At 40.9% G+C, this 27,556-nt stretch overlaps 1 protein-coding gene across 1 annotated transcript in view; it reads left to right on the plus strand.

Moving 5' to 3' along the window:
* LOC108800543 (CUB and sushi domain-containing protein 3-like) overlaps window positions 1-26,125 on the plus strand; it is a gene marked incomplete at its 5' end in the record, with an annotated part of 181,987 nt that extends 155,862 nt beyond the window's left edge. Inside the window, 2 exons of the mRNA XM_018572534.1 lie at window positions 25,500-25,707; window positions 26,014-26,125. Of these exons, the coding sequence (XP_018428036.1) occupies window positions 25,500-25,707; window positions 26,014-26,125 (320 nt within the window). The remainder of the gene's footprint in view (window positions 1-25,499; window positions 25,708-26,013) is intronic.
* Between the last annotated feature and the right edge of the window lie 1,431 nt (window positions 26,126-27,556).

The raw sequence follows: 27,556 nt of genomic DNA on the forward strand, positions 1-27,556 counted from the left end.
CCCCCCAAACAATTTATAAAAATAACATAGTGTTTGAGGTGATCCAAAGTATGGAACATACAGAATGTGGAGGTCCAGGCCAAGTAATGTAAAAAAAAATATATAGAGAATAGTGGTACATGCATGTAATGCATAAAACATACCTTGTGCAGTGGTCTGCAGTAACATACAGCATAATATGCAAAGTTCAGTTGTCTAGATGTTACAACATGCAGCATAGTATACAGAACAATACAATGGTCATGTCCATTCTTTTTATGACACATGCATTTATATCCAACTAACAGTCAGATCTAATTGGACCGCATGTGTGAAAGAGGCCTAAAGCATGTTGTACAGAGTGTAGTGGTCAGGGATATGCACCACACAGCATAGTGTACAGAGTACTGCAGTCTTGAGTATGTGATTATAGTATGGTGTACAGAGTCCAGTGGTTCAGGGTATATAATTTACAGCATGGTCAGTTTAGTGCCCCTTATACATTGGCAGTTATTGGACGTGGTGGTCAGTGCAAAGTTGCCCCCTCACAATGGTAGTCAGTGGACACATGTCTCCTTACATTGGTAGTCAGTGGTAGGAAGCATGTCTGCTTATCTAAAGAGAACAATGGTATCATTGATTAGAGCTGTTGTTGAGATTGTCTGCTTGAAAATATTTTTTTTCACCTTTTTCAGGAGGAGTTTCCCTTTAATTAAAATATATACAACTGTAGTGCAGTGACATATAAAGCTTTTGACTAGCATCAGCATGTTCTCAGGTTCCACCTACCTGTTTGTAATTCATTATGGGATACAATTAGAGGCCATCGGTCAGATTCATCAGTCACACCTTCTAGTTGAATGTCTTTAATGTCAGTGAGGGCACCATGAATTATCACATTAGTTGATGAATCACCCACAACAACATAATGACTGATCACTACCCTTGTTGACAAATGAACATCAACAAGTCATTTGTCTCCATAATGTTTTAGCAGTTAAGTATATGAGTTCTAAAGGAGAAGGGGTCATTACAAGGCTCTCCATACCTCAAATATTTCCTCCAATATAGATATACTTAGCAGAGCACAATAACATCTTAAACTATAAAAGAGGAATGTGGAAATGTAGTCTAATAACAACATTTCCTAATTTATATGTAATGTTCAAAAAACATTACATATCTATGTTCCTGTTTCTCTTTTTTCCCCTATAGAATGTTGTGCCTGCGTTAGGCAATAAACCCTCTCTGAGTCATGGTATTGTTTCCATGTAGTCATGATAACATCTAGCCATTACATAAAACACTGCATGATTCAGCAGCCAACCTCTTTTGCCTTAAGGTATTCAACAGAATGCTGTAAATAGCAGCACCTTAGCTAAGAGGACCTGTTATTGCAGGTAATGCAGCAGTTCATAGTCAAATATAAAGACAGTTGCAATTAAAATGAGATCGTAAAAGTTTACTGGTGACTTTTATCCTGAATACAGCTCTACACTAAAGTACTGTTATTATTTTTAAGGATTAGTTCACTCAAAATTGATATCTTAAGCCTACTGGATAAGGACATAACAATGTGTGATAGTGACCCATATCAAAGTCTTTAAAGTGCACATAGGGACAAACTTTTATTCTATTTTTGGATGGAATGCAGAAGGATTAGAACCCCTGCTCAATCTCTCACTAATAGTCCTGGTGACCATAGTCTCTTGTACAGAAAGTGATGGGAAATCCAACATCTTTCAGTTGTTGCTGGAACTAGAGAGGAGGGGAAGTGTTCCAATGCTGACACCTGTTTTGCTTACAACTGTCTTAGAAGGGATATTGTCTTGCTGCAGAATGACTTTCTCATATGTTCTGCTTTGTCTCTACAGGAATTGAAGGCAAATATCTTTAATGGGACATTAATTACCAAGAAAGGGCTATAAGGGGTCTTCACCATTTTGATCTAATCTAATCTTAATCTAAAACTACACAAAGGTTTATGCTTTACTTTATGGGGTCCACTGCCTTGGTAATCTCCATCTCAAATAAAGTTTCTTTAGTTATCTCTGAGTTTCCTGTGCTTTTTGACCCCATTGCAGTCACATGATCTCTTATAGATGTAGTGACACCCTTGCCAGTGGGTTATGTTAGCCCTTGGTTTCTTTAATATCTTAGATACTCCAATAGTGGGAACTCTTTTCCAAAATGTTTAACTCTGTCCCTGTCCACATGGGAATTTGGTTGTTCATGTCCATGTTTGATTGTTTCAGTATCTCCTGTTGAACTCTCAATAATGCCAAATAAATAGAAAGAGTGAGACCCCCACACATAATGGTCCCAGCATGTGTGTAGACACATGAATTTATGTACAGAAATCCCAAAAATGTTGAAGAAACTCTACACTGAATGTAGATAATGCCATTGTAGATTAACAAAACCTATTGTAAGACGACATGAAGGCTGCCACTGATGAACTCTCCTTTTGAAAATACTAGATGCTGGGCTGATATACTGACCGGAAAGGCTTAGGTACATTCTGAGTCACTGACATGGAACAAGCATGTGGGTCAGGAGTTCCAACTTTCCTCTGACTTCACTAGCGACATGCTTTTTTGCAGACCTCTAACTGTAAAAGCTTTGAGCCAAGAGCTAGCTAGGCACCAGTGGTGTAACAATCAACATAGCGACCCAGGCGGCCGCTATGGGGCCTGGGGCATAGGGGGGCCTGGCCAGATGCCGTGCAAGCCACCTAAGTCGCTAAGGCATCTTATGCTGGTGGCTTTCACTGGCAGCTGTGAGAAGAATGCGCTGCTGTTTAGATCACTGACAGTGATCTGTGCAGCAGCGTGTTCTTCTCACAGCCGCTGCGGGGTTAATGAGAGCCAGCAGCAGCGGTGGAGCAGGCTGGACCCGGCAGTGGAGGAGGCGGGGCCCGTGGTCAGCAGCAGAGGAGGAGGCGGGGCCCAGCGATGGAGAAGGAGGCGGGCCCCGCGACGGAGGAGGAGGTGGGGCCCATCAGTGATCGTGCAGGAAGAGGAGGCAGACAGGTAAGGAGTGTGACCAGCCCACCTGAGGGTGACCCTGCAGAGCCTACCAAAGAGGCTCTATGGTGGGCTCTGCAGGTTCACCCTCAGGTGGGCTGCATGTGATATCAAGTGGGCTCTGCAAGGGGCATAACTAGAAGTCACAGGGCCCCATACAAAATTTTGCTATGGGGCCCTGTGATTTCTAGTTACGCCCCTGCTAGGCACCTAGCTTTTTCAAAAGGAGGTCAGCAGTGGCATCCTTCCTGTTGCTCCCAGTATAGATTTCTAAATGTTAATATAAAGCAGAGGTTGCTACCTTTCAGGCACTTTCTTTCTGACTGAAATCTCCGACCAGATTGGTCCTAAGTGAAGGGGAGGGAGTGGGAAGTGTCAGGTTCATTATATTTTTGTGCAGATTTCAGCTTGAATTATGGAGCTCTGAAAACAACACAATTTGTTTAGACAAGAGGTAAGGAGAAACAGGAAGCCATGTGAAGATGAGCAGAGAGCTCCACCTGTTGGCTAAAGCTGAAAAGTACAAAGTATGCAGGTGCCATATTTCATTTACACAGCTCATAATTAAATAAAAAATGACTAAAACCACTAATAAAATGCCTGCTTCTCTTAATTTCCACTTTAGCAGGTAAAATTGGGAAAATCCCCACTATATGTTTGTTATGTGTACCTATTCAAACAGCATATCCAGAAAAATATATTTTAAAAAATATTTCTCCTTTTAGATATCTCTATTTTTCAGGCCTTTGCATGCTTCCCTCTTAATTTCAGCAGCAGGAAATTCTGACTGTCCTAATAGAAAGACTTGGAAAGACTGAGCTCCCCCTCATTAACATACAATCAAAGAAGCCAAGATTCTAAATCTTTAACACTTTGTTAGGACAGACAGTGTTCAAATCTAGTTTGCATTCCAGAGGAAACTTTAGTGCAAAGAAAAACCTTTGTTTGAGAATTTTTTTAACCAAGCAGTAATTTAATTTTTTTAAGAACAACGCCAGTTAAAAAAACTTTTATTAAAACTTGCAGTGGGGCTACCCCTGCACTGCCAGGGTTAACTACTCATTTTTAGCAAGGGTCACAAATAACAAAGTTGTCACCATCAGCATCCTCACATCCTATACAGTGTATTGGACAGGGTGACTGAAGGATCCTTAGTCTGCTGCAGAGGAGGGGGAGAGAGGCTCCAATGACTGGCCTAAGATCTGTTCGGCTCCACGGATCGGGTGAGTATAACTTTTTTTTACTCTAGGAAAAAACGAGCACTTAACCCTTGCAGTGCAGGGGTAGCCTCACTGCAAGGGTTAATACAAGTTTTAACGGGAGTTCTGCTTTAAGTTATGCCATGTGAATAAGAGACATGTAGCAAATATATAGTAAGTGTTATCCCAATTTGGCTGCTAAAGTGGAAATACACTTTTTGTGTGACAAGAAAACTTAGTAGAGTATCACATACCTTAATGGAGTCTCAACTGAGAAGGGGGCTGCCCATGCACCTCTTGTCTCACACCTCTGGAGGTGGTTAAAGGGGATGTAAGGACAGGGAGATGCACAGGCGCCGGAACTAGTACTGGTGACTGGCCGTTTTTTGTAGAAGTGCTGGTGTGCGTTGGACCAGCTGGTGAATCTGCAGGACCGGGATGACACCGGGACGTTTTGGAACCAGATCAGGCAACAGGTGTTTGGCCAGTGAAGCACTGGTTGGATGAAGTGGCTCAGGGTACTGGTGGAGCGAGGCACCAAGAGGCAGGTCAGGAGCGAAGTCGGGTTCAAGCTGAGGTCATACAAGAGAAGTAGAATCTTGAAGTGACAAATCACAGATCAGGAGCAGGGTCAGGAGTCATAAGCCAGGATGATACACGGGAGAGCAGAGAGTAGAGGTACCATATCAGAAGGAAGAAGTGGAGTCAATGGTCACTGCCGTGTTCAAACACAGGAAATCAGGAATGCAGGAACAAAACGCAGGGCACACAGGGACTAGCTGACAACCACTCAGCAACTTCACCATGACCTCTGTCAGTTTATATAGGGAAGCTTGCACGCTAATGAGAGTGCACCTCTACGTTAACAAGCGTGCACCCATAAACTCACGTGCGTGCACTATTATGCATAGACATTCCAATGCGCGCGCATCCATGTGCCAAAGCGCGTTTGCCTGGAACTTTTAACATAGGATTGCATGCGTGTGTGTGTGCAGATATCAGTTTGCAGGTCAGTCTCGTACAGAGAATCTATTACCAAGCAATATATCTGTCTAATAACTTCTGAAGGAGAGAGCCCTTTTCTGACTCTCAAAACATAAACTAGCTTCCAAACAGTGACCTCTTTCACAATGAAACTTGACTGTACTTCAACTGGTTTGCGGACTGTGTGTATTTGGATGGCAGCTTCCAACCAACTTAATAGACACCACACATCAATCTCCTCTTAAACATTATGACTAAAAGCATGCAAATGAACATATGTAATGCAAATATAAAAGATTAACACATAAATAAAGAAAAAAAATCAGCGGAAAATAGATTATGTAAAATCATCCTCGTCTGCATCCTTGAAAGCGCTTATTATCCTATATAAATGTAATATCTATAATGCAAACACTGACATCAGGAAATATCTTGAGATGATCAGTATTATTTTATTTTTTTAAAGCAGTGGCCCACGGTATAATTTTGCTGTCTCATCTTGAACACCAGCCAAAAGCTTTTTTGTTTGCTATCTTGTCTCTTTCTTCCAGCTTTCTTGTTGTTTGCTGATTGACATATCAATAGGTGCTGGTCAACTTTAATAGAATATTCTGTCAGTGCTGTATTCCAGTAGTGTCAAATCCAGTTCACTTATATGACAGGAGCAGAGATGCCACAAAACAAAAATGAGGGTTATTTACATAAGTAGCGTACTGGTCGTTCAGATGTGCCTGCGCTGTTCATATCTTATTACAAAAGAGTTAGAAGAAAAAAAGGAATAGGAAAATAAAGAGAGAAATAATTCAGTGGTTATTGTTTTAAGTAAATAACCCAGCTTGCATACATTTTTAAAGGGAATATACAGTATTTTGTATACATGCTGTTTAGGGTAAAAAATTTATTTTCTTTTTCTAATTGTGATTGTCACCTGAATACTGTATGAAATATTGTAAAATAATATTAATGCTTACCCATTTTATAGGTGGTACATTAGGCTTCATTTCACTTACCGTTTACCAGACTAACCTAATTGTGTCACAGAAGGAAAGCTGATCGAGCTCCCCTAATACAACTTCAATCAGGGAACCCTGGTGCACAGTGAAGACCCTGCCTAGTCTGTAGTCCAAAGATAAGTAGAAAAGCAGCACTCAAAAAGGGATGGATCCAATTGTATATTTTAATACAGGATGGCATAAAAATGGCAAATGGAACCAGCTGACACATTTCAGCCCCCCCTAGCGGTCTTGGCCCTAGCTTAGTCATGGCTATGACTAAGGCCCCTGCAGGGGGCTGAAATGTGTCAGCTGTTTCCATTCACCATTTTTATGCTATCTTGAATTGAAGTTTATGTTAGGATCCATCCCTTTTTTGAGTGCCACTTTTCTACTTATATTTGAACTAACCTTATTGCTTTGGTGACAATAGTTCTCTTCAGAGCGCAATAGCTCAAGCTAGAATTAAATACAGTACTGAATTAGTGGAGTGACTAATCCCCTGACTTCTCTCCATGACTGCTTCATTTATATAGGCTTGTGCAGCTTTATTCAGAGGAAAACAGCCTGAAAGCAAACATCTTTGTGACACTCATGTTAAACATTTATTTGTAAACAAAAAAAGGTGAAAAATATGAATCATTCATTTGAAAAAATAACTTAAAATAACCTAAATAAAATTTGCTCTAAAGCTACCCATTAGTTACCCAATAAAGAACAACTTTATATTTACAATGTAATTGTACAAAGTTGATACCCTGCCCTCAGAAAACACCCCCATTCCAAAGTCTTATATTTGCATGCCCGTGTTCCAGAGTGCATTTGCTGTGAGCCGCACAGCCTCACCATGGAAAGTCTCTCAGCCAGACTCTGCTTCTATCACACATATTTATTCATTGCTATGGAAAGGCCGTTAAAGGAGAACTATGAGGTGAGTGGTTTTCACTCACCTCATAGTTCTAGCCGACCTGTGACAATGAGACTGCCACAGGTCGGCTCAGTAGATCAGGAAGTGAGCGAACACATACCGGCGTTCTCTCACTTCTTGATCCTGTCACAGCTCTCTGATGTAACAGGGGAGTGGCTGGATTCCCCCCTCCCCACTCCGATCCTCCAGCACTGACTGGCGGAACAGATGGGGAGGGGGCGGGTACAGCTGGCTCTGCCTCTAGATAGGCAGAGCCATCTGTCACTCACGCAGCTTGGCGGATGCAGACATAATTGTCGGGATCCGCTTCAGCTGCGGCGTCTCAGTATACCACAAGCTGTAGCTCGCGGTATACTGAGCTTAGGGTGACAAGAGGACGCTAGTTTGTGTCCTCCCGAAAAGCCCTAACCCCATAGTTCTCCTTTAAGGCCAATGTTGAACCTAAAATTCTTCAGGCAAGATATTTTTTATAGTTCCTAATCCACAGAAGTTACACTTAAAGTGCCCATGCAAGGAAAAGTAATAGATTCACAGAGCCCCTGAAAATAGGAAAAATCATTAAAAAAAAATATCTCATGACCACTGCTTATGTATAACATGTATTATTTTTCTATACAGCTAAACTTTACTTCTGTAAATTTCTTCAAAGCTAAATAGCTTTTTGAAGTGAATCCACCCTTACAGGACAAAGTTACAGGCTCACTTAGGGGTCTATCGATAAAACATTCACTGTACGAAGCGAATGTGTAAGCGTATTTTTTTTTCAATATGTGCAAAATATTATTTTCTGATATGCAAGTTGTCTTTTGTAGGGCCAATGTAAACCTTTTTTTGTGACTCCTGTTGGTTTCATTGTCATCAAATGAAATGTATTGAAAGTGTATGCAATTTAATGTATTGAAAATACCCTAAGAACATTTAATCATAAGAGAAAATACACTAAGAACATTCAAACAAAGACAATCATTTTGCATTTGCTGATGAGTCAATATTAACATTAAAGCAAACATTCAAATTGGTACCATTTGCCAAACAGCAGTGTTCACGTGGAACCAAAGAGCATTCAACTTTGGTCCATTCGCACAACACCCACAGCTTCACACATTGTGTGAATAATCCCTAAAAATAATGCACAAATTCTGGTTAATTGATACACAATGACTCCTTAGTGTCCTGTCCTCACCTTCCACACTTAATGCTTTTACCCTTTCCCTTCACTTTCTCCCACTCCCCATTCATCTGCCAGAGCAAAGGGAAGATTACTTTTGTAAGCTCCAAGCCAGGCTAGTCAGAACTTACACAGAGTTAAGTGCTCTGCCCTAAGTCAATGTGACCATAATTGCAAGAGGTATGAGTCCCCCGCACCTCCATTTGATGAAGTATCAGGTATTCTGATTTCTTTCTGCAGGGTAAACAGAGAGGTGGAAGAGAGGAAGGGTGAGATGTTTTTATCTGGGGTAAGAACGCAGTCATACTTTGCATCAAAGAAGTATAGGTACTTTTTTCAAACCCTTATTTATCTATCATTCATTAAAGGACTCAGCAAACGTCTTGAATCTCTGACCACTGTGTTATAGTGCAGGAGTAGGACACTAGGCACAAAACAAAAGCACAGACTAGGGGTAACCCCTGGCAGTGGCTCTTGAAGGTGACATTATAACCCAATGCAAGATCTCTGCTGAGTCATTTAGGGAAAGTAGAGAATATGTTTTTTTGTTTATTTTCGGATAAAGTAGGCAAAACTCGAGACCCTTGTCATTTTTGTGGCTGTTTTCCAATGGGTAGATTTCCCTTACTTCCTGTACCAGAGACATGACAGGAAGTTAAAGAAAAAGTTAGCAAAGCAAGGGGAAATCCTCTCTTAGACAGTTGTCCCCAGAATGGGTGTCTCAAATGGAAGATTTCCTTTACCAGCTCAATAATTTTGGATTATTCATGTTTTCCGTACCAGAGACAACGGTCACCAGAACAAAAAGAGAGGGCAAGTCACCCTAATGGGAACACCGGCTGAAATACAAACTTAACAGGAATGTATACATTTTAATCCTGCCTTGGTGTTAGCCACCTCAGGAGCATTGACATGAGAATAGAAAAAAAATTGAGAGAATCAGAGTCACATTTTTAGTTTAAAAAAAAAATGCAAGTGCGAAATGGAGGCTCTGAATGTACCCCCATAATGTACAAACTCACACTAAACCTACCTGAGGCTCTGAATGTGTCAGGTGAAATGCCAAAAATATTTATTTTGGAGAATATAGTTATAACTGTCTCCAAAACAAACCAATTCATAATTCTGCTGATGGCAGGTACCGTATTTTTCGCTCCATAAGACGCACTTTTTTCCCCCCAAAAGGAGGGGGGAAAAGTGCCTGCGTCTTATGGAGCGAATCCCGACGCCCGAGACATGCAGTTTCGGGCGCCGGGCGAGTAGTAGGAGCCACTGCTCATTTAATACGAGTGATCTAACGAGATCACTCGTATTAAAGCCAAGCAGCGGCGGCGGCGATCGAGTTCAGCAGCAGGAGCCGCTGCTCGTTTAATACGAGTGATCTAATGAGATCACTCGTATTAAAACCGAGCAGCGGCGACGATCGAGATAACCATAGAGCAGACGAAGAATAGACGTTCTTCGCCTGCTCTGTGTCATCACTGAGACTGTGGCGCTGTAATCACAGCGCCACCTGTCTCAGCGGTCACTAACTGCAGCTTCTGTCACAGCTTCTGTCATAGAAGCTGTCACAGAAGCTACAGTCTCGAGTGCTCCATAAGGCGCGCCGGACCTCCCTGCGTCCTATGGTCCGGTGCGTCTTATGGACCGCAAAATACGGTATATATAAATGACAACATATCAGTGTCGCCACGAGCTAGGGCAAAAGCTGACAGCTGCTTGACAATGTAGGTGTTGCCATCCACATACAGTATATCATTAGACTATATGAAATAAAAGAACATTTATGGACAATTAACATGATAATAGTTATTTAACTGATTGCATTCATATGCACAAAAAACATGAAGAAGAATCGTTTAAACAAAACAGAGTAATTGATATATTATATGTGTGATATATTGTATTTTCTCAGCTCTCATGTCTAGATTTTGCTGTGAATTTCAAGGCAATTTTGTTGTCCCTGTTGGGGATTTGCTCTGATAACCCAATTGGGCAAATCCTGTATCACACACGCAGAGTTCAGAGATGAGATGAAACTAGAATTTTAGTTATTTGCTTTGTGATACAGCAGGGCTTGTTACGGAGAATGCTAGCAGTGAGATGAACAGGTTGTGGCAATGCTCTTTTATTTGAGAGCCAATGAGAAAAATTGCAGTGCGTGAAGCAAACTGGTATTTTTAGAAAGGAACAAAGATTCTTCCTGATCCTTGTCTGTACCAGTTTAAAAAATAGTTTTACAGTTGTCTTCTAAAATGGGAACATACTTCATTTGGCTGTATTCAGTGGGTTGCAGCACTTTTATTTTGAAATAAGCGTGGAATGGGTGAGAAGTGTAACAAAGTGAATGTGCGAGAACTGTGTTTCTCACAGTGGTGTATGAGCTGCCATTAGACAAGCTTCATGAATCCTTTTTACAGACATGTAATATATCAAACCTATCACACAGAAGTTTTTTCTTTTTTTGGCTGTGGTCTTCTTTTTAGAGGTCCCCTGCTTTTACCAGCAATAGTCTCCAGTTGTCTGGTTTGGTCACGGTTTACTTTATTACCTGTACCTGCAAAGACTTTACATAAAGCCAGGGCTATTTTATAGAGACACTGTCACCTTTCAATAAAGGCAAAATTGGCTGTGTTTCTGCAAAGGACATACACTGATCCCATGCACTCACCCTACTAGTGCCTACTAGAAGCCGGCTTCCTAGCCAATCAGCATGGAGCCAGCTTCCCGGCCAATCAGGACTAATGGCCCCTGATTGGGAAGCCGCCTTGATGCTGTTTTGCCGGCTCAATGCTGATTGGCTGGAAAGATGGCTTCCCAGGCAATCAGCATAGAGCCGGCTTTCCACCGGACAATCAGGAAGTCGGGAAGCAGGTCAGTACCCGTGGCCCGGCTTCCTGATTGGCAGAAAAGCCGGCTCCATGTTGTCTGGCGGCACTGCCGGTCAGAGGTAGATTTCCTCTGAGCGGAAGTTCTTGTATCGGGGTAAATATGGGTGCTGGTATGACCTGCAGATGGCCCCGCGTTATCACAAAAACTATGAAGAAAACTGCATCTTATTTGTGTATCACTCTGTACAGCTGTACATACTCAAAACATCTCTGATTTGGTGCTGACACTGTCCTTCCTTCGGAGGGTGGCTACTTTTGTTCCCTGTATGTCTTGTAAAGTAGCCAGTGATCCAAGCTTCTCCTGTGATGGACTACAAGCGCACATTTAGTTTGCTAATTTGAATTGAGATTTTAGTCCATCACAGGAGCGAGCTTGGAGCAGTGACTACTTTACAACACACACAGGGACCATGGGGAAAAAAAGTAGCCACCCTCCAGAAGGAAGGTGTCAGCATGAATTCAGAGATGATCTGAGGATCTATAGTCTCCTTTAGTAACTGACGTATCAGTCCGGATGTCACAACACTTCTTAAAACTCAATATCTCAAAAGTGAGCAACACCTTCACCTTCATAATATCTCCAAAATTGGCCCTTCCTCACCAATTAATCCACTCACTTGTTATCTCTCATCTTGACTATTGCAACTCTCTCCTCATTAGCCTACCTCTACACAGGCTATCCCCCCTTCAGTCTATCATGAATGCTGCTGCTAGCTGGTAACAAATTCCTGAGTGCGTTTGCCATATGTTTTGCTTGACTGATACATAAATAGGATGCATTTTTGTTAATAGTTGAGTTACTTAAATGCATTTTTAAGATTTAACTCCTGAATTTAGTGTTTATTCATTTGGATGTTAAATCTCCAGCCATCTTATATTTCAATAAGAAACATGTTAAATCACAATTACATCCCTTTATGTCTTGCTTTCTTTTAGATAATCTTTTATTTTCGAGTTTTAATGCATTCCACTGTTTTAAATTAATTTGTTTTATTGTACGCCGGACTGGCACCCTGCATCTTTTTTTTCCAAAAAGTAAACCACTTTAATAGCTTTATTTAGAAGAACATTTTTCTTTCAGAAAAAAAGGTTCCATCGAGTGGTAGATACCTTTTCAGTGCACCCTAAGAATTGATCATTTGTGCCACGTCGTATATAATTAAACTTTAGACCTACACTGTGAACTTGAATTGCATGTAGACATTTCTACAAAGAAAATGATCCTTGCTGACCTTTGCAACACTTTAAAACTAAAATTAATTACTACTTTCTGTTGGACAAAAGAGTCTTTATAGGTTTTTGAACACATTGTTCACTTTTAATGTTTTGTTTTTTTTCCGTTTTCATAGAAAATATAATTTGAGTGTATTAGGAAACCATTAAAGCTAAATATATGAAAATAATTATGTATATGTGAAAGCTGGGTTTTGTAAAAGCTGCCAATACAGGTTTGAATATTGCTTTGATTTTGTTTAGATGGTTTTTATTATTTATAATACGCTGCATCTAACTGTATTTATATATTTGTACTTTTCACTAACTTAAAAGAACAAAATCTTCTATGTATATTAGTGTATAATGTAGCATTATGAATATATGAAGATTCAGAGGTACTTACAAATCCTAAAACCAGGGATTTATATAGTTAGATAAAAAGATATATACATAAATAGATAATGGTATATATTTAATTTACCTTTCAAGGGGGGGGGTGGAAAGAAAGATAAGGTCCCGCCCCCCAACCTTGGCCCCGGTAACCACCAAGTCACCGTGAGACACCTATGGCATGTTAGATGGTTGGGGAAGAGCTATCTGGCAGCCCGCCCTCTTCTCATTAGGCTGCACACCAGGGGCGTTCCGAGGCTGGGTGACACCCGTAGCGGTAACCGAGTGTCACCCCGCCGAGACGTCATCGCGCACGCACACCAGTATTCGGACACCTGCTGGCGGCCATCTTGGTGATGGACGCCGGCAGAGAGAGGAGGGGACAGTCACCCGGCGGGATCAGTATGCCGCCGGGTCCCCTCCTCTCTCCTGATACTGTCGGGCGTTCGGTCCATGACCGAGCGCCCGACTTTTCAGAGGGGAGTGACACCAAAATGACTTTGAGTAATTTTGGTGTCACCCCTCCAATGGTGTCACCCGGGTGTGGGCCGCACCCCCGCATCCCCTTGTGACGCCACTGCTGCACACTCCCCCAGCTAGCTCTCTCTATTCTGCTGGCTCTGTGTGAGGAGAACACAGCCGGTTACTGTCAAGATGATGACTGCTGCTGTCACTGGCACGCTGAGGGGAGAAGATTGGGCTGTGTGAGGGTGTGACGTTACGGCTGAGGAGAGCGGTAAGCCAGCGGTTTAGCTGGCCGACGTTGTGAGGTAGTGTTGGTGTGAAGGAAGGTGCCTCCTTGTGTATGACAAATTCATCTATGGCAGCCGAACACTGCTCAGCTGATATAACTTATAAATTTGTCACACACAAGGAGGCACCTTGCACTAACAACGGTGGAACTACCAGGGTCACAGTGGTCACATGTGTGACTGGGCTCTGGCATTCCACCACTTTGGGGGCTTGGAAAGAAAGAAGAGAGCCCAGTAACCATGGAGCTGGGTGGTGGGGGGCCCTTTATGGTTTCTTGCACCAGGGACCTGATGTTTTTAGTTAGGCCTCTGTATATATACTGTATATATTGTGATATATGGGGGACTTAGCACAATGGTAAGCGTGCAGGGATCAGTCCTAAGGCAAATTTTCACTGAAACAGGAACAGTCTTTATTTATCCCAAAGGCACACAAAGGAAATCCAACAAAAATAGCTTTTTAGTCTTCAGCATGTAACAAAATAACATTCACTTATCTTCAGCATATAATACAAAATAAAGTCTCACCGACTTAAGTCTGCTCACAGGTACAGCACCAGAACTTTCAGTGTAATTTTCCCACAGAACAAACAATTCTTAGCACTGTCCAGTATAGCAGCTCACTCAGCTTTCCTCTAGCACACCTGTGGTACTCCAACTCCCTCCCTGATTCTGTGGCGTTTCCTGTCTTTTCAAGCCACTTCCTCTTGCCTGACATTTAACCCTCTGTTGCCTCTTAAAGGGACCATAACCAAAATAGAGGGGACACATATCAGCCTTCCAGGACCCTTCCCTGGCATACTTTACAATCTTTACTTACAGTCATTTTGGTGTCACCCCCTCTGAAAAGTCAGGCGCTCAGTCATGGACCGAACGCCCGACAGTATCAGGAGAGAGGAGGGGACCTGGCGGCATACCTTACCCGCAGGGTGACTGTCCCCTCCTCTCTCTGCCGGCGTCCATCACCAAGATGGCAGCCGGCAGGTATCAGGTACTTTTTTGTGAAGTTTATAATGATATATGCACCTGGGAGCAGTTATGGCTACTCATTACTTATGCTGGGCCTGCTTTCTGCTTTGCGGTACTGCACAATGGTTATGCTTTATTGATCCTTCTCACAATGCAAATGTATTGGTCTGTTCACCCAAGCTGTACATGGGGCCTCATCTTCTCAAAGTTTAGAACACATCACTGAACACTAAGCCCCATCCCCTGCCATACAACTGTTAAATGCCAGTTGACTGACAGGGGGCTGGGTCAGCACCAAGATTAAATATGGATAAATCTCAACTTTGAGAGAGGTATTTGAATCCTGAAGGGTTCCACAGGGATGCATTGATCCCTGTGCCAGCTATCAGGCCCAGCGCTACCGCAAGGCTAGTCAAGCGGACGCCTGAGGGTGGAAAAAACAGGGCATTTTGACAAGTACTTGTACTTGACTAGGCAAAAATCCTTGCACCGGCACTGCCAGCTATCTAGATGTTGTCACAACCTGGAAAGTAGGAAATGTATGGCAAAATATCCGTGTTTTTTACCATGTTGCCGGCAGATTGAGGATTAGTATATCCCGCCAGCCTTTTTATTTCAAGCACACAGGTGTAATTATACATTTTTACAGTATGTTTTGTGTTTATTCAGCACATTACTAGTTTCAACTCCATTAGTCATAATTACTAAAAAAAAAATCAGCACTACGTGTTCAGCACTGTTCAAATTAAAATAATTATGTAACTTTTCAGACATAATCAACATGGAACACTTCTAATTTCATTCTCATTTTTTCTTAAACCTGTTTTCCTAACTAGCGAAGTTTTAATTGTACTTTTACATTTTATTAAATTTGGAAATATTTTATAGGGTCAGAGCAAACCCTTCAAAATAATATAATGCATTTAATTTTAATTACATTACAGGTTTTTGCTGCTTGCAGAAGTAATAATTATGTGGGATCACAAACTGCAAGATTTGCAATTATTTGAAAGAACAAAAAAAATCTGTATTTACAGGGAAATTAATACATTGCCAGATTTTCAAAAACGTTCACTACAAACACAGCAGTTATGATCATCTCTAATTAGGATTATGTAAACAACAGGATTTTATTCATGAGGTTTGTATTCATGAATATAGAATTTCCTCAAGAAACCATAGCTTAAACAAAGATGTGCAGATTTAAAGTGAATCTATAACCAATCACTAAAATCTTGTATAAAGTTTAACATGTTAATGGAATTTCCAAAGTTATTTTTCCAACTTTCTGTAAAAGTATACCTGGTGCTCCTTCCATGAAGGCCCTTGTCCAGGCACTATTCTGATATGGGGTGACAATGGTTTCTCCAATTGTGCTCTTACATACATGCTTACCTGGCAGAGACATAAGCAGCTATGCTGACACACATTGCACAGGTATGGGCCACCTTAGTCACTGTTGGTCCAGAAAAATGATTTGGAGTCAATATTGGAGCAAATGCATGTAGATAGGAAGTGGCAAAAACTCATGATGAGCTAGGTACAGTTCTTGTGAATGAAACCAATCTCGTCTCCTTTTTCTTGAAAAGGTGCATTCCGAAAGGGAAACAGATTTGGGGGTCATTGTAGACCTCAGGCTGAATAATAGCTCACAGTGTCAGGCTGTGGTAAGCAAAGCGGGTAGGGTCCTGTCCTGTATTAAGAAGGGAATGTTTTGCAGGGACAAGTCCATAATTGTGCCACTTTAAAGATCACTGGTTTGGCCTCATCTGGAGTATGCGGTCCAGTTTTGGGCACCAGTGAACAGAAAGGATATACTTGAACTGGAAACAGTCCAGAGGAGGGCGACCAAACTCATAAAGGGGATGGAGGACTGAGCTATGAGAACAGGCTACTGACTTTAAATATGTTCTCATTGGAAGTAAGGAGATTAAGGGGGGACATGATTTTCATGTACAAAATGTTTACTGGGGATAGTAACATTAGCAGCAAACTATTTACAATTAACTCCATGACAAGGACGAGAGGCCACCACTTAAAATTGGTGGAGAAAAAATTTGAGCACAAGGGGCGAAGGGGTTTCTTCTCAGTTAGATCAGTCAGGGTCTGGAACTCGCTGCCACATGCTGGGATTTCAGCTGAGAGTGTGGAATCGTTCAAGAGGCGATTGGACGATTTCCTCAGAGACCATAATATACAGGGGTACAAGTACTCTTAAGAATTAGAACACACAGGGACCTATATATATGCACACATCAGTAGGACCATACACACATACACAATAAGTTGGACTTGATGGACATGTGTCTTTATTTAACCTCAAATACTATGTAACTATGTAACAGCTTATCACACCCTGCCGGTCTCCTACCAAGGACTCAGAAGTTTAGCTCACCTTGCTCCACCTCCCAGAAGAAACTCATCAGCTCAGTCCCCCCCTCCTGCAGTGACTCTGCAGCTTGGCTTATGCTGGTTCCTTCTCCCATCAGTGAATCAGTGACCATCTAGCATACTAACATCTAATGTAAACACAGAGCAAGTGCTCTAGGAGGGAAGGAGAGTGGAGGCTTATTAATAATATATAAATACTTTTTGGTCTATAACTTGGTATTCTTTAGGCTTCATGGATATCTACTTTGAGCAGTATGTAAGATGCGGTTGTGAGAAATCCAGATTGAAATGTGTATAAGCTTTTTAGCACTCGTGTAGAATTCCCAGAACTCTGATCTATAAATATCTAACCAGCTATTAGAATGATTTGCTGTAATCCTTTTGCAATAGTCAAATCTGTCAAGCGGGCATTATGCATTTGTCTTTGCATTGGTAATGGGGCACCTGGAGGGTATCATGTTGGTAAATTGAGTTATTAACACTCTACCCTGCAAAGCAAGACATAAGCGTTCATTATTTGCAGATCATTACTTCACCTGGATGAGTGGCCAGCTTTACCTTTGTTCATGTTTTTGATAACATAATGCATCACCTCTCACAGATAAATGGATTGTGCTCATTTAGGAGACTTCATTACTAATTTATTTGGAACTCTGGTCACATTCTGTAATCTATGTTTCAGCAACAAAAAAACAGAGAGTCTCAAACTTGCATTAAAAGGACATCTTGACTCATCACATCTTAGTAATATGTTCAACCAACCATAAAGGTTCCAAGACCAAGACAAGGCAATGTAAAACATCCAGGAATATAATTCATGTTCTTATAGAGTTCCAAAATATTACAGAAAAATTACTTTGGTTTGCTATAAAATGGTGTATTCTTCATTTTATACTGAATATTTTTTAATAGTTTTCAAGCAAAACAATGTTTATTTTGGGTTAATTCTGTGTGTTCCTTTTTTTTAGCTTATAAACTTTAAAGCCGATGTTCTGTAACTTTTTTACTATGAGGTCTGTTTATGAAGGATTCAATGGGATATTGGACAATAATTATTTTGTAACAAGTTGTCCTGAAATTCACCACAACTACATTTACCTGAAGGAGCTTTCCATAGTGCTGACACGAGAAGCAATGGGGTGATTAATAACATGTTTAGCAGTCTACATAGGCAACCACTGCATTAAAGAAAATACAATTATTCCAGAAAATTGACAGGAAACACATTTTATTTACACCCCCCCTTTAATGAACAGCAGTTGCCAAATGTCAGAACATGTCATTTTTGCTGGGTAAATGTTAGGTGAATGTCTACTAGTTTTGCTTCTTATGTTGGCCAAAGAAAATTAGGTAAACTTAGGACAAATTGCGAATGATAAAAATGGCCTTTTAAATATATCCCCAGGGCCGGATTTCCCCAAAGGCCACCGAGGCCCGGCCTCTGGGCGTCAGGGCGCAGAGGGGCGGCAGCGCTGTCCTTGTGAGGAAGTTGCGGGCGTCGGGTGGTAGGTTGCCCTCTCTACATTTAGTCCTGCTTTGCACAAGCCAGACTAAATGTAGACTGAGGGAAGCTGATTGTTCGTTTACAAGTGATCTCGGGATGTCCCGAGATCACATGTAAAAAGTCTGCAGCCTGTCCTCTTCCCCTCCCCTCCTCCCTGCACTTACCTCTCTCCTCGCTGGCTCCGTCCTCCGGGCTCCGATGAGGAAGGAGGATGAGGAAGGCTTGATCATTTACTTCAAAACCTCCCTTGCTTAATCTGCCAGTGTGGCCCCCCTACTGTCAGAATGAAAGGGTAGATGTATCCTGCCTTTCAAGGTTGTGTCTCATCCACGACTGTTTTGTTGTCTTGCAGATGGCGAACCCACATACCAAACTTCTTGAACGGCTGGTCTACAACCGCCTGAGCAGCCACCTTACAGTTAACAATCTCCTTGACCCGTTACAATCTGGCTTTTGTCCACATCACTCCACAGAAACTGGCCTTCTAAAACTTACTAACGATCTACTAACTGCTAAAACCAATGGCCACTACTCTGTTCTCATAGTTTTAGACCTTTCTGCTGCCTTTGACACAGTTGACCACCCGCTTCTCCTTAATAAACGTAATTCCCTTGGCCTCAAAGACTCGGCTTTCTCATGGTTCATCTCCTACCTATCTCAGCGCATCTTCAGGGTCACCTACAATTCTACATCCTCCTCTCCTCTTCCTCTTTCCGTGGGGGTCCCCTAAGGGTCTGTCCTTGGGCCCCTTCTATTCTCTATTTACACTTCTTCCCTGGGTCAATTGATAGCCTTCCATGGCTTCCAATACCATCTTTATGCCGATGACACCAAAATCTATCTCTTCACCCCTCAACTCACCCCCTTTATCTCTACACGTATCTCAAATCTACTCAGTGACATGTCAGCATGGATGTCACACCACTACCTCAAACTCAATCTGTCAAAAACTGAGTTTATAATTTTTCCTCCTCTCCGTGTTCCCTCCCCCAACTTCCCCATCACTATCAACAATACTTCGATCAACCCTTCCCATCAAGCCAGTGTAAACCAGTAATTCTTGACTCTGAGCTCTCCTTTCAGCCCCACATCCAATCACTATCCAAATCTTGCTGACTCAACCTCCGTAACATTTCCAAAATACGCCCCTTTTTAACAAACGAAACCACAAAGCTTCAAATTCACTCCCTCGTAATCTCTCGTCTCCACTACTGTAACTCCCTCCTTGTTGGCCTACCACTAAGCAGGCTATCCCCCTTCAGTCAATCATGAATGCTGCAGCCAGACATTAATCCACCTTACCAACCGTTCAGTGTCTGCCACCCCCCTCTGCCAATCCCTGCACTGGCTCCCACTTGCCCAACAAATAAAATTCAAAATACTAACAACAACATACAAAGCCATCTACAACTCCGCCCCAACCTATATCACTGATCTCATCGAAAATATCACCCAAACTATCCTCTCCATTCCTCTCAAGAACTCCTGCTCTCTTGCTCTCTCATTACCTCCTCCCATGCTTGCCTCCGGGACTCCTCCAGAGTGTCCCCCATCCTCTGGAACACCTTACTCCAATCTGTTCGCCTATCTCCTATGCTGCCCACCTTTAGGCGATCCTTAAAAACCCATCTCTTCAGGGAAGCCTAACTCATCTCAACATGCTTTTACTTCCTCCAACAACTCAATCCAAACAATTATTTCCTTTTGTATCACTTGCCCCTCCTACTAGATTGTAAGCTCTCACGAGCAGGGCCCTCCCAACCCTATTGTTCTGAAACTGTATTGTACTGTAAATTGTATTGTAACTGTACTGTCTCCACTATTTTGTAAAGCGCTGAGTAAATTGTTGGTGCTATATAAATCCTGTATAATAATTATATATATATACTCTGCGTTCAGGAGTTTTTCTGAACCCACCTACCTAAAGGGAAGTATAAGGAAAATGAAATACACTCATCCCTGTAATTAGAGCTGACATGTGACACTGAAGCTGTCACAGGTTTGCTCTATAGATCAAGAGCTGAGTGATCACATAACACCAATTGCTCAGTTCTCCATCTTCTCCCTGCAGAGTGCGGTAATTGTCAGTCACAGGGATCCCCACAGGGATTCCTCCCTCCCCTCTTCATTCCTCCAGCATTGACTAGAGGGATGGCTGCGGGAGATGGCAGGCACAGCTGGCTCTGACTCTAGAGAGTGATGTGAACCCTGACGTTTATGTGGAGGGAGCTGGCACATCAGAAAACCCTTATTATGGCCCTTCTATTCAACATGATCACAGTTCAAAGGTCAGGCACTGGGTGGTTACTATTTGCTTCCTTGTTGCCTTATAAAATCATCCAGACCACAAACTAAAGTTACCATTAGTTCCCATTTCATAGGGACAGTCCCCTGTTTTGAGAGGTCTGTCCGTAGCGATGTCCATGGCAGCAGTGAACTGCAGTCCTCTAAAGCCAGTTTTGCACATGCTGTGATGGCTGCCTCTGGGAATCTGCGTCATTTACCACTGACTCCTGAACGCTGTGTCACTTACTACTGAGCTCTGAATTCTGTGTTACTTGCTACTGTCCGCTACTTATTACCCCTGTTCTCCCTGTGTTACCTACTGATGACTAGTGATGAGCCGAACACCCCCGTGTTCGGTTCTAACTCGAACTTGGAAAAAGTTCTAACTCGAACTTAGAACTCAATGCAAGTCTATGGGGGGTAGATGACTCCTGTACTCCATGCATTACCTACTGATGCACTGTGTACTCCATGCATTTCTTCCACCTAACCTCTTTATTCCATGTGTTACCTACTCCTGACCACTGCGCATATGTTACATACTCCTAATTCCTGCTCTCTGCTTCATGCAGTTTTGGTACTCATGTTCTGCGTTACACACTTCTGACCCCTGCAGTCAATGCATTATGCACTCCTTGACCCCTGAAGTCCATGCTTTACACACTCTTGATCCATACACTCTGTGCGTTATACAGGCTTGACACATAGTAGAATAGGCTCAGGGTTTATTTAACCATGCATCTTCAGCCATTCCCACTGTTTGGAAGTTTGACCACACACATGATTCACTGCAGTACGCTGCTTATGCCACATTATTTCACTCCTTGTAATGCCCAGGGTAATTTGTATTTATGTCTTCAATATCAGCGTCCTCTTCCAGAAGTCTGTGACCAATTGTTTCTGGGCATGCTAAAAATGGGTGTGGCTACAAATGTGGGGGTGGGGGTTATCAGTGTGGTTACAAATGGGCATGGTCAATAGGATGTCCCCGGATTTCATTTGAAAAACTGATAACCTTACCAAAGGGTCCCTTGTGCTCCAGGGCCTCATAGCAGTCAAACTGTGTGTTATGTCTATAGATACACTTGTAAGATTTAGCTTCCAAAACTGATTTAGGACATTTTTCACAAGATGTTTTTTGGGTTTATATATCTAGACACAGAAAGGAGGGGAAAATAAAGAGACATTTTAAGTGTCTGTTTTTCATTATGGACATACTGTATGTAAATGTTTAAATGTCAAGTAGCTACATAAGCTGTTTATCATGCCACCGTGTACTTCTTGTTTAGGACATTTTAACTATTACATATGCTGTGCTGATATGTAAGATGAAAAGAAAAAAAATATGTTGTTTTGCTTGCAGACAGGAAGCTGTTTAGACAAAAGGGCATAGGGCAGCAACACTACGGGCTATTACAAAGTGAATATTGAACAGAAGGACATTGTTATGCCCAAGGATGTGACTGACAAGACTGAGCTAATAATTCAGTGAGCTGATGCTGTGGTATGCATCGTTACAAATTCTAGAATTTTACTAAATATGTATTTTCTACAGAGATAGGAGATTTCACTCTTTTTAGTTAATAGATAGATAGATAAAATGTAACATCTATCTATCTATCTATCTATCTATCTATCTATCTATCTATCTATCTATCTATCTATCACAGGCAATTCTACTTTATGGGTTAAAATAAAATAGATTTTAAATAGATTTATCAGTCCTGATCCGGACCACCACCTTGACTTTATTAAACGTTTCACCTTTAATTGGCGGATGTTTGACAGTTTCCCTCACAGGGGTTATTGAACATCTCTCTTGCCAAAAAAATTAAATATATAATCAGACTTCTGCTTTGCTCTTACAGCACCACTGCTCAGGCCTCAATCCTCAGTCCCCTGTCCTCCAGACAGTCTAAACACCATCCATCCTGCACACTTGGTTCACAACCCTCAAGGAGCCCTGGCCTCCAATCTGACTCCTGGGTGGAATCCTCATGACTCCTGAATTGAGCCCTCCTCTGTCTCTCAGGTGGAGCCCTGAATACTAGCCGGCACCCTTACCATAAGGGCTGCACACAGCTGCACAATCAGTGATACTGGTCAACTCTAAAACATGGACCCCGGGAACGGAGATTTCATCCTTCCCAAGTCTCTTTGCAATCTCTAGGTTCCAGGATCCAGACCAGAATCCATAAAACCTGGAAAGAACTGCAAACCAGCTCTTTCCCTGTAGAGACATTTACCTCCTAAAACCCCTCAGCCTTTCTGGCTGAGAGTCCTAGATGACCATTAAGTTAAAAGTACACCGTGGTATTGCCCTGCACCGCCACATAAGATGTAATAATAAAATAATATTATAAATAATAGTAGTAATAATATTATTAATAATAATAAAAAATAGAAAAAGACAAATAGAATTCCCTGCTACACAAGTGAAAGATAAAACCGGGCCTCAAACAAATAACATTATAACTTATGAATAAAACCTCATCAAATTCTTCATTTGTGTTAAACTGTCGCCCTCTTTCTTTAACAAGTGACATGGTGGAATAAATATAATGAGGAGAAATTGTACCAAAATGAAGACATTTCTTCTGTCGACATCAAGGGAATCTGTACCACACATATCAAAAGAAAAAATCCAATTGAATTTCAATTTCAATTGGAACGGCTCTTCTTGATAAAATAGATGACGTTTTGTTTCCCAGCTGGCTAACACTGATAAATGCCACCAATCTCAAAAGTAATAACAATTTGTAACTATGTAATAGGACACATTGGCGGATTGAGGAGACCGTTATAACGTTTCAGCTTTAATTATTTCACAAGACCAAAGGCTTAAAATATATTGTTTTACAACCAAGGTCATCAAAGTAAAATGCTAACTACAACTTTATTTAATGTGAATATAAACTATAAAGTTGCACAACTCTGACCAGCTACGCCATTGTTCTCTGTCTTAATCTGTATGTCGCTATTTGTATTGTCCTTAACATTTTATTAAAAACACTGAAGATTAGATCTAAGTAATAAATTTCCCATGGTTTAAAGAATCCATAAATATAAAATATAATTGAGTTTTGTGAGAACTGTAGATATTTTGTAGTGTTCCCAAATTTGCTATGATTTAGATAAAAAAGATACAGTAACAAGATTGCTTTGTATCCTCTTTTGCCTGTTCAGTTTTGTAAAGTAATTGAAATGTTTTGAGGGGGGAACGACACCTGTGTTTAATATAAAAGCTATGCTCTATTCACACCATGCTGTTACTGATTGCTTCAGTTTCATGGTGGCATTCTGTGAATTCCAAAGTGTTAAGGCAGAGATCCTACTCATTTGATTTGGGTTGCCACTGATTGCTCTCCTCCATAGGGAAGTAGCTAAAAAAATAATAACTGTTTCACAATTAGCCTTGAATAAAGGGGCCTGTCACGAAATGTCATGAAATTAAATTTTGTACCTGCAATAAAACTAGAGTTGATAGAAGTAGTAACTGTTCACCTAGCAAAGTGAATGATAGTGAATGTGGTAAATCTGTGTTAATTTTGAACACCCAGTCATGTATGGGGCAAATGGACAACAACTGGGTGTTTGCTAGCAGGTGATTGGTTGTGAACACAGCTTCATCTTTGCTAAGCTCATTGATGTATTACTTCACAAATTGAACAATCTCTAGCCCATTCTAAAAGAAAAAGTGCCATTGCTGATCTCCATCTTAAAATGGTAGTTGTTTGGTTGTATTTGGCTTCTATGCTATCTAAGTCACTTACCTGGAACAAGCCATGTAGCAAGTTCTGTAAGAGTGAAGTCAGATCTCCTGACCTTATTACTTGTTCCAAGTCAGCAATGAATAAAGTATCAGATTCATTGGGATTGATTTACGACTGAAATAGGAAACTGTTCACTTAGTAAAGTGAATTTCTACTTTGCAAAGTGGAAGTTTACTTACTGTAGCATTGGTTTAAGCTGTGTTCACTTCCATCATCCACTCACATGCAATCAAAATTATAATTTTGTCTTTCCCTTTCACCTAATTGGATGTTCACAGTGAACACAGGCTAAGTTTGTATAATTACTATGAAAAGTGAAAATTAACTTTGCTAAGTGTACAGTGTACTACATATCTCTCTTCTTACAGGTTTCCTTTAAAGTGCAACTCAAGCTAAGAATTGGTGGTTACATTTGTGGGATAAACATTTATTTTTTTATTTTTCTAACTTCTTTTTGCCTTTAAAAATATAAAAAATCAAATTATTTCTGGAAAACATTAAAAAGAAAACATTGCTCTTACCCTAAACACAATATACAGTGCTACCTCGGTTCACGAATGCTTCTGTTCACAAACAATTCATTTCGTGAACAGGAAGTTCAGCAAAATTTTGCCTCCGTTCGCGAACTCCAATTTGGGTGACGAACACAACCGCAGCCATTTTCCCTGCTCTGACACATGGTCGTGGCTTCCTCTAGTCGAAATCACAGTTTGATTCAGTTCTTGACCAAATCGGTTCGGGACCAGAATCGCAGAACAAATTAAGTTTGTGAACCGAGGTACCACTGCATTTGTCTTCAGTATCATAGGTAGTGGCAAATTTATTGCCAACTCAATGGACTCAATGAATTGGTCTGGTTCATAAGAGTCATGCAACCAATAGCCATAAGAAAAACTTATTTAAATCCCCATTGCAAAGCCCCAATTTTTATATCACCTTGACATCTGCAGAGACTTAACAGAAAATAGAACTCATGGAAATTGATGGAGTTCAATAAAAATGTAAAATGAAGCAAACTGAATTAATCTACAGATATTAATTTATGTTTACAGCTGAAGATGCTTGTGGAGGCACTGTACATGGAACCAGTGGAATCATCTCAAGCCCTGGATTTCCTAATGAATACCACAACAATGCTGACTGCACATGGACAGTTGTCACAGAACCGGGAGACACCATATCACTGATTTTTACAGATTTTCAGACAGAGGACAAATATGATTACTTGGAAATTGAAGGATCTGAGTCACAAAAAATATGGTAAGATTATGAGGACATTTCTATTGGGATAAAGGGTTTGTCCATCAAATGTGATATTAAGGTTTTGAAAAGTACTGAAGTATTAAATGTAATTTTATCTCTTAGAATCTCTGGTGGAGGGACTGTATTTTTTAAATTGTCAGGTGTTTACACTGACTGCACTATTGAGGAAAGTTTTCCATTCTTTCTTTGGATTTTATCTACTTTAATTTTGCAAAAGTCAGCAGCAATTGGCAGCATATCAAGGTAAAAAAGAACACATCAAAGCTACTCCACACCATGGCCTACATTTTATGTCCCTCCCAGGTGGGGAGCCTGTAGTGTGGAGTCGGAGTATGTTATAGAGTTCTCTGTAGAGTTCTCTCTGCTTAGTGCTGCAGAAAGATCTCCATTATTAGGGGAAAGCCTGGTTATGTGATTGACATTTTTTGCTTATGATAAAATCATCCACTGCTTTATACATGGGGCATATTGTAAAGTGGATATAAACAGAGACAGTTACTATAGTTGAAAGACAGTTGATTCAGAGCACCAGACTATATATGTGACTAAAATATTACTGTGAGTGAACTAACCCTTTAACCAGTTGACATCCGCGGTGTTAAACCATGTAGTTTGCCAGGCTAATGGTTGTAGAGTTCTTAAAATTGTTGCATATTTTGTTTTTTAAATATGTGCAATGCATCATTTTGGTTTAGTGTCGATTGGATTTAGTGACATATTTAGAAGTGTGCTTCCTTTTCAGTCAGACTTGCCCCCATCACACAAGCCTTAAAGTTATCCATATACAGGATGATTTAAATAAGTATTCCTAAAGGCACTCTTTATATGTAAATGGTCACCTTTATAAGCCCTGCAATGCAATTTGGAAGAAAGATAAACTCTCTTTGGGTGAAAACACTATTTTTGGGGTCCACAGGGATCTAACAGTCTCAGAGATCTCGGATGCAGCAAATAATTAAATCAAAAAATAAACATACCCTCTTTGGCTTCATAATTTCTTCAGCTCATCATTGCTAACAGACCTAAGTCAAACAAAATATGTCAAAACCAGCATCCATTTCTTCCCTACTAACAAGAAGTGGCTGAACTTCTCCACATTAGCCACTAGATATATACTTTGCATGTAGCAAATATATTATCTGCAGCAGCAACATCAACATGAAAAAAAATCTTCCAACTAGAGATGCTATTGTTGTTGAAGTTTACATAAATTCCTTCCTTGCCTATATATTGTAATGGCCACCTATTTTTTGCCCATATATTCTCTGGATTGCTTTTTTTGCCTATGCATTGTCAAGTCAGTGTTGGTTGTTTGGAGAACCATATTGCTACAAATGAAAATAATTTAGGCCTCTCACTTTCAATCAAGGCCACTATTAGCCCATGTTTCACTGCTCTGCACTATGTACCTATTAGTATACTACAATGCCCCACTTCCCCAACCCCCAGCCATTATTCCTGTATTTTTCTGTAAGGAACTTAGTGCTCCATCTCCTTGTCTTCACCCCAAAAATGCAGGCTCACTAGCTTCTAAAACTTTCCAGGTATGGTAATTACTACAGTGAAAAGCCTCCTCACATATCCCCACAAATTAACCCCTTCGTGACGGGAGACGTACACTGTACGTCCAGCCACAAAGGGACCAAATGACTCGTCACGTACACTGTACGTGACGAGTTATTTGCTGCACTAGAAGAAGGTCTCCAGAGAAAATTTTACATTTTGAGGATTTGGGCAGATCTCAGAAGGTACAAAATATTTGTTACAGTATTTTTGATACTTATATCATGATCATACAACTGTATTCTATTTGTTTGGCTTTCTTTTTTGATTTCTTCTACAAAAC

Source organism: Nanorana parkeri, unplaced genomic scaffold (genome assembly GCF_000935625.1).
Source record: "Nanorana parkeri isolate BGI_ZX_2015 unplaced genomic scaffold, ASM93562v1 scaffold2063, whole genome shotgun sequence".
Taxonomy (NCBI): Eukaryota; Metazoa; Chordata; class Amphibia; order Anura; family Dicroglossidae; genus Nanorana; species Nanorana parkeri.